General features: G+C 46.1%; 1 protein-coding gene across 1 annotated transcript in view; it reads left to right on the forward strand.

Moving 5' to 3' along the window:
- NIBAN2 (niban apoptosis regulator 2) overlaps positions 1 to 8,314 on the forward strand; it is an 87,876-nt gene extending 79,562 nt beyond the window's left edge. The window contains exons 13-14 of the mRNA XM_070758736.1: positions 3,824 to 3,935; positions 4,618 to 8,314. Of these exons, the coding sequence (XP_070614837.1) occupies positions 3,824 to 3,935; positions 4,618 to 5,345 (840 nt within the window). The 3' untranslated portion in view covers positions 5,346 to 8,314. The remainder of the gene's footprint in view (positions 1 to 3,823; positions 3,936 to 4,617) is intronic.
- The last annotated feature ends 196 nt before the right edge of the window (positions 8,315 to 8,510 follow it).

An 8,510-nucleotide genomic window follows, 5' to 3' on the forward strand; every position in this document is an offset into this window, starting at 1 on the left:
GGACTGGAGGCTAAAACATATGAAGAATGGTTGTGCCCTGTTTCCCCCAAAATAAGACGTACCCCGAAAGTAAGGCATGTCAGAGGTTTGCAGAATTTGCTAATATAAGGCACCCCTCGAAAATAAGACATAGTCAAGTTTACATATGGTACGGTGGAAAAACATACGGTACCATTCAAAGCTGTTCATAGCGGTACCGTAATAATGTGACGTCCCCTGCTGGCCCCTTCCATCACTTTGTACCGTCCAGTACAGCAGACACAGTCTGCTGCTGTCTCACCGCCATTACAGTCTCCACTACAGTGCGTAGACTGTAGTTCCTCTGGTGGCTGGAAGCTGCAATAGCGGGAGTATACTGTTGTACCATATAAGTGCCGTCGTTTGTGTGTGTTGGTGCCATACTGACAGGTACCATACCGTAATCAGTGTACCATATGGTACACTTTCTTTGGGGGATGTCAACTTTTCTGCCTTTGAATTTGTCTTATTTGAGAAATATAAGGCACCCCCCCGAAAATAAGACGTAGCACAACTTTTGGAGCAAAAATTAATATAAGACAGTGTCTTATTTTCGGGGAAACATGGTAGGAACTGGGCATGGCTAGTTTAACGAAAAGAAGGACCAGGGGAGACAGGATAGCAGTGTTCCAGCTGATAGCTGATTCTGTAAACTGCTTAGAGAGGGCTGTAAAATCACCATGAAGCGGTAATATAAGTCTAAATGCTATTGCTTAATAGGGGCAGCAATGATGTCACCATTCCAACCTTTTCAATCCAGAAGTCACAACATGGCTGTACTACTAGTAGTAACAGAAGCTATTTCCTTCCTACAAAAAAAGCACTTCTGAGACAACTATGATCTGGATAGTTGAGAATCTCCATAGACATTTTTCCTTCCTACATTTCAATTTCAATTAGAATAGAGCTGAAAGGGATCTTAGAGGTCCTCTAGTCCAGGGGTCCCCAACCACCGGGCCGCGGACCAGTACCGGGCCGCGGGGCAAGTTGCACCGGTCCGTGGAGTCAGCAGCTGCCAGTCCTCCTGCCGCCGCCCCCTCCCTCCAGTGCTTCATCTCCCGCTGGGAAAGAGGCCTCGGGAGGCAGGTTCTGCCGGCCACAAGGCGATGGACGGGACAGAGGGGCGGGAAGGACCGGGAGGCTCAAGCCTCTTTTGGCTTCTGCCGTGGCACGCCTTTGCGTTTTTGGCTGGGGGGGGAGGCAGGAGGGCCGGCCTGACCCCCTCCCTCCAGCACTTCACCTGCCGCTGGGCAAGAGAGTTTGGGAGGCAGGTTCTGCCGGCCACAGGGCGATGGCGGAAAAGAGGGGCGGGAAGGACCAGCACCCCCATGCTTAATCCCGCCCCCAACCACACCCCTTTCCGCCCCCACCGGGCCATAGAAAAATTGCCTTGCTGAAACTGGTCCCTGGTGGAAAAAACGTTGGGGACCACTGCTCTAGTCCAACCCCCCTGCTCAAGCAGGAGACCCTGTATCATGCCCGACAGATGTCATTCTAATCTCTACTTCTTTGCATTTACTCAGCAAAAGATGCAGAAATCTATATACCGTGATCCCTCATTTTTCGCGGGGGATGCGTTCCAAGACCACCCGTGAAAATTGAATTTCCGTGAAGTAGAGGATGGATGGAAGGAAGGAAGGAAGGGGAAAAGGGAGGGAGAGAAAGAAGAAAGGGAGGGAAGAAAGGAAGCAATAGCAATAGCACTTATATACCACTTCACAATGCTTTACAGCCCTCTCTAAGCGGTTTACAGAGTCAGCCAACAATAAGACATTCTAACCACTCTGCCACCATAGCCAGAAAGGAAGGAAGGGGAAAAGGGAGGGAGAGAAAGAAGAAAGGGAGGGAGAGAGGGAGGGAAGGAATAGCAATTGCACTTATATACCACTGCATAGTGCTTTTACAGCCCTCTCTAAGTGGTTTTACAAAATCAACTTCTTGCCCCCAACAATGTGGGTCCCCATTTGACCCACCTTGGAAGGATGGAAGGCTGAGTCAACCTTGAGCCCGTGATGAGATTTGAACCGCTGAACTACAGCTAGCAGTTAGCAGAAGTAGCCTGCCGTGCTACACACTAACCACTGCGCCACCCCGGCTCTCCCTTCTGGGCTTCTTATTTCATTTGTCTTTTAAAAAGAGAGGGGAGATGCTTTTAATTAAAAGAAAATTACAAGCTGGCCTCTTTTATTTTATTTCCAGCCAAGACTTCCCAATGGTCCATGTTGGCTTCAGGGAAGAAGATGGTTTTTAAGTCCCTGATCACACCTGCTTGTTTCTAAAGAGTTGCTTCTCCTTTGGGGCAACCATTCTGTCGGGACACCTGGATTTAGCAATATCAGGAGCACTCAAGACTTATTTACCGCTTCACAGTGCTTTACAGCCCTCTTTAAGCAGTTTACAGAGTCAGCCTATCATCCCCCAACAATATGGGTCCTCGTTTTACCGAGCCTGAAAGGATGGAAGGCTGAGTCAACCTTGAGCCTGGCGAGATTTGAACTGGTGAACTACAGCCAGTAATCAACAGAAGCATCTTGCAGTACTGCACTCTAACCACCGTGCCACCAAGGCTCTTGCAATTTGCTCTCTGGATTTGCCACGTATATAAGCTTACACCTAAAATAAATGAATCAGAATAGAGCTGGAAGGGACTTTGGAGGTCAACTAGTCCAACCCCCTGCTGAAGCAGGAGAGTCTATATCATTTCAGATAAGTAGCTGTTCAGTCTCTTCTTAAAAACACCCAGTGATGGAGCACCCACAACTTCTGGTGGCAAGCTGTTCCATTGGTTAATAGTCCTCACTATTAGGAAGTTTCTCCTTAATTCCATGTTGCTTCTGTCCTTGATTAATTTCCATCCATCATTCCTTGTCTGACCTTCTGGTGCTTTGGAAAAAATAGGTTGAACCCTCCTCAAATACTGGAAGCGCCACAGATACTGGAGTACTACTATCATGTTCAGATCGTGCAGAATGCAGCTGCGAGAGCTATCATGGGCTTTCCTAAATACGCCCATGTCACACCAACACTCCGCAGTCTGCATTGGTTGCCGATCAGTTTCCGGTCACGATTCAAAGTGTTGGTTATGACCTATAAAGCCCTTCATGGCACCGGACCAGAATATCTCCGGGACCGCCTTCTGCCGCACGAATCCCAGTGACCAGTTAGGTGCCACAGAGTTGGCCTTCTCCAGGTCCCGTCAACTAAACAATGTCGTTTGGCGGGACCCAGGGGAGGAGCCTTCTCTGTGGCGGCCCCAACCCTTTGGAACCAACTCCCCCCAGATATCAGAGTTGCCCCCACCCTCCTTGCCTTTCATAAGCTCCTTAAAACCCACCTCTGTCGTCAGGCATGGGGGAATTGAGACTTTCCCTCCCCCTAGGCGTATAAAATTTATGCATGGTATGTTAGTATATATGATTGGTTTCTAAATTGGGGTTTTAAATTAACTTAAATATTAGATTTGTTTACATATTGTTATTGCTGTGAGCCGCCCCGAGTCTGATTAATAAATAAATAAATAAATGTTCCCTCTAGTTTTTCTTTTCTCTAGATTAACCAAACCCAGTTCCTGCAACCATTCTTCCTATGTTTTAACCTCAAGGCCTTTAATCGTCTTAGTTGATTTTCTCTGAACTTTTTCCAAAGTCTCAACAACTTTGTTGCAATGTGGCGACCAAAACTAGATGCAGTATTCCAGGTGTAGCTTTACCCCTCTTCTAACAGCAGATCCTACAGGGTGTAAACATTGTGGGCCTCAGGTCAATGATAACTTCTCAACGGGTGTGATTTCTTCTTTTCTCATTAGGACCTCTCAAGATTCCAGGAGCTGATTTTTGAGGATTTTGCCCGTTTCATCCTGGTGGAAAACACGTATGAAGAGGTGGTCCTGCAGTCTGTGATGAAAGATATCATGATGGGTAAGAGACTTTGGTTCGGCTTTGATTGAGTAGGATTGTAACTGGTTGTAACCAGGTAGGGAAAGATGCTGTTTGTACATCCTACTGTAGCAGGGGGGGTCTTTGCAAACCATCTCACCAATCTGACACCTTTCAGAGATGTTACCCTGAATTCCCATTATTCCCATGGATGGATGAATGGAAGGATGGATTGTTAGATGGATGGCTGACAGGTGAATTGATGGATTGACGGGTAGATGAATGGATGACGTATGGATGATAGGTGAATTGATGGATGGATGGGTAGATGGATGGATGGATGATGGGTGAATTGATGGAGGGAAGGATGGGTGGGTGGGTAGGTTGGTGAAAGGATGGATGGATGGATAGATGAAATTCCCCTAAACAACGTGGTTTGTTGGTTGTAAAGGAACAATCACATAGTTCACCAGACCACTGGCTTGGAAAATATTGCCTTAATTATTATTTAGCTTAGAATACCAAAGTTTCCATCTGCCTTGTTCCCACAGTCAATTGCATTAATTAAAACATTCCAAGGTTTAGACAACAGCATGTTATTACAGGACTGATCTTACATTGTTCACTGTTGTTATTTTTCTTTCAAATGGAGAACTGGTTCGCTTACTTGACCTGGAAGAATTGACTGTCATTGTGCTCTCCCCTCCCCCATTTCTTATTTCAGCCGTGAAAGAAGCTGCCGTCCAACGGAAGCACAACTTGTACCGCGACAGCATTGTGATGCATAACAGCGACCCCAACCTCCACCTGCTTGGCGATGAAGCACCCATCAACTGGGGGGAGGAATACGGTGGTGAATCCGACACAGATCCCCTGGATGAGAAGCAGCACCGGGCCAAGCAGGTGGTCTCCGTGATCCACATGGATGAAAACGCTGTGCCTTATGAGGAAGTGGGTTCTTTGGAAAGATCTCCAGATGGTTCAGAGCCAGAGAAGTCTGACCGCGGTCCTAATCCTGAGATACAGGATTCCCTGGACAGTGTGAAGGCAGTCCGTACATTGCTGGTGAAAGAGATAGAAGTCCCAGTTCTGGAATGCAATAAGGCCGAGGAACAATTGAGCAACGGTGCTATTACCACTATTACTCAAGAGAATGGAGGAACCCCAGAGCCCAGGAAGGAAGAGATCTTTCAAGGAGAAGATGACCATCCTACGGAATCCTCCACAGAGCTCAACAGAGAGAAACAGGAAGCCCCAGAACCTCCTCTAGATCCCCCTACGCAACCCTCAGCTCCAGAGGGAAGAGTTCAAGCCGAATGCCCGGAGCCCAACAATAAAGAGACAGGCGAGGAAGAAGTCTGTGCCCAAGCTAGCGAGGTGGAAGCAGAGATCCCCTTGGAGAACAGCCACAAGGTCACGGATGAAACCGAAGGGGTGCAAACTCAGTTCTAGATCAGCCTTCCCCCTTTGGAAGAGGATTCCTCGCGGCCAGATCAACACGGGAAGGGGTGGGGAGAACTGGGGCCCCCATGGGATGGGAAGGACCAAAAGGCAAGCCGTTCCACGGCTGATATAGGAACATCTTCAACTTTTTAAGTGCACTTGATTCTTCTGGAGGTGGTCTGACTTTGGAGGAGGGAGAGTAGGAAGGATATGCAAGGGAAGGAACCTCAGAACCCCGGCATGCAAAATTTTTACATCTCTTGGGTCCAGGGTGATTTTTCTAAGTCTTGAACTGGAGCGTTTCCCACTCGCACGCACAAATCCATGCGCTAGTTCTCTTGACTCAGTTGTACGGTTGGGTTGGATGTTCTGGAGAAGGCCCTCAGTTCGTTTTAGATGCTAACTAATGTCCTGGAACATTGAAAAACACAGAGAAGAAGCCAATGGCTTTCTCCATCTTGATCAGTCCAGACTGGTACTAATTTGACGTTTTGACCCCATCGCTTGGTTTGATGGTCCCATCCCTTTGTCTTCTTTCCAACTGTTGATGGTAGAGGGCGCCTTCTCCTATCAAGGTGGTCCTCTCTTCCCCTTTGCGATTGGAAATGGTTATCTCTTTAATTCTGGACCTCCCGTTCTAGATGTTTTTAAGCAACAGAATTGCTGCAGGAGTTATTCCAATTGCATTCCTCCCTTCCGGACATCCGTCTTGGTCCAAAGTTACTACAGAGATGAGAGTCCTAATTTTTTGAGGAAGAAAGTAAGTAGGAGCATGCAGACTTTTTAGAAACACGTGGATGTGGGCTAGAGAAAGGTGTGTGTATTGTTGAAAGGCTGCTGGTCTTGGAACAGAGCGGCAAAAGTTGATGGATATGACAAGACTGCTATAGGAATTTAAATTTATCTCAATGGGCACTGCTGTCCGAGGACCCTTACGTCTTAACTGATCAGCCAAGGATATTCGATGAGAACAAGCAGCCAATATATGCCTTGCTTATGTAGGATTGTTAAGGAGTTGGTCTGTTCATTCATCCTTGGTTTACCTGCACCAGGTGTTCTGCCAAATGAATATTTGCTTTTCTGTGTATCTCCCCTCTCTTCTCAGAGAAGCAAGAAGGAGCAGGATAATCTTAGAAGCAACCAGCAGAGATCCTATATATAAAAGGACCCTGGAAAGAGGGATCCTATATGCATAAGTCTTCAGCCTAGTGGGAAGCCATCGAGGTTCCGGGTTTTTTTTCTTCTTAAATGCACTTGGTGTGGTGGCAGTAGCGATTTATCGGGGTGCACAAAAGGGAAGGTAGTATTTCTTTTAGCTTTGGCCGTCGCAGAGATGACGGGCGTGCTTTCAAATAGGAACTCATTCCTTGTAAAAAAAATTAGGGGCCCTTGCGTCACATGGGCAAAAGTGAAACAAAAAGTGGGAATCGGGAGCGTGTCTTTCAAACCCCCATCCTGCCATTATAAAACCGAGTCTATTTTCCTTTTTTCCTTCCGCCCTTCTGAATCCGATGGAGTGGAATTGCAAGTTGGAATGCACACCGAGCTTCCAACCTCCAGCACTGGGATTTATTTACAACAGTGATTTTCAACCTTTTTTGAGCTGCGGAACATTTTTTATATATACAAAATCATGGGGCACATTGAGTGGGGGGGCTAAAAAATGTTTGGACAAAAAAATTCTCTCTCTCTCTCCCTCCTTTTCGCTCTATTTCTCTCCCCCTTTCTTCCTTCCTCTCTCTCTCCATCCCTCTTTCTTTCTTCCTTCCTTCCTCTCTTTTTTGCTCTCTTTCTATCTCTCCCTCCTTCCCTGCCTTTCTTGCTTTCTTTCTCTCTCTCTTGCTTTCTTTCTCTCTCTCTCTCTCTTGCTTTCTTTCTCTCTCTTTCTTTCTTTCTCTTTCTTTCTTTCTTTCTCTCTCTCTCTTGCTTTCTTTCTCTCTCTCTCTTTCACTTTTGCTGAGCTTCGCGGCACACCTGACCATGTCTCGCAGCACACTGATTGAAAAACACTGATTTACAACATGCCAAGTTTGAATATACCTCATTCACGCACCCCATATCACTTATCCATCTCTTCCTCCATCCCTGGAAGACTTTGGACAATATGGTTGGGCTTTGGGGTTGTTTTTTTTAAAACCTCTTTGAAGGTCCTATTTTATTCTCATTTAACATCAAGCTCTGCCTTGAGAGCAACGCCAAAGTGGTAGCGAATGAGAAACTTGGCGACCTCCGAATGGGTTTGTGTTTTGGAGATGTTTGTTTAGTTCAGGTTGGATCTTCTCTACACCACCGATAAGGAAGGGCGGCTGCTTCTGGGAAGGCCATGATCCTCTTCTCAAGTTAGGGAGGCTTCTCTCCTAAGCATCTCCATGTTGACTGGATTGATGGATGGATGGGCCTACAAGAACCAATTCCCCCAGGGCCTTCATCCCTCAAGATGGAAATAACATCTCTCCTTGTTGATTTTCACGGACGGGAGAAGCAAAATATATGGGTGTTTTTGCCATGAGCCAATTAGGATCTGCTGGGTAGAAATTGCTCTTTGGAAGTCAATCCCATAGTCTCTAAAAAAAAACCCCATCAACAATTGGAATTCAACTTCTAGGAAATTAGTGGGGCCAACTAATCCAGAAATAGGAAGACTCCTAGGGAAACTGCCTGTGACCCCAACACTGGGGTCGCTCAACACTGCCCACCTCATCTCAGATTTGCTGCTGTAACATTCCAGTTTGCCTTGTTTGTTCATTTAAAATATTTGTAGTAATTCCTCTTTGAAACGGTTTCAGGGAGTGGAGAAGGCAAAGGAAAATAACTTACTCGGATTCTACCATCTTTTAATGCCTTAAGGTTGGGAACCAAAGCTTCTTTTACTCCTCTCTTTCTCAACGAAGATAGTATATATATTACAAATCTTATACCAAATGTTTAAGAGAATGTGCTTATATATTAATAAAAAAAATCATCTTTATTTAATCCTAGTTCACCCCATCTTCTCTTTTATACAACACTTGGCTAAAAGACTGCGGTTTTGCTGGTTTTGCAAAAGTTCATACAAACGTCATTGGCTAATTTGGGGAAAGGTGCAGGTCCTCCTTCATTTTCCTAGAGATGGGAATTTTTGCACTTGAGGCGGAAGATGCCATTCTGATTATGTTAACCGATTTGCCCGGCACT

The sequence above is a fragment of the Erythrolamprus reginae genome, chromosome 8, assembly GCF_031021105.1.
Source record: "Erythrolamprus reginae isolate rEryReg1 chromosome 8, rEryReg1.hap1, whole genome shotgun sequence".
In the NCBI taxonomy this organism is placed as follows: Eukaryota; Metazoa; Chordata; class Lepidosauria; order Squamata; family Dipsadidae; genus Erythrolamprus; species Erythrolamprus reginae.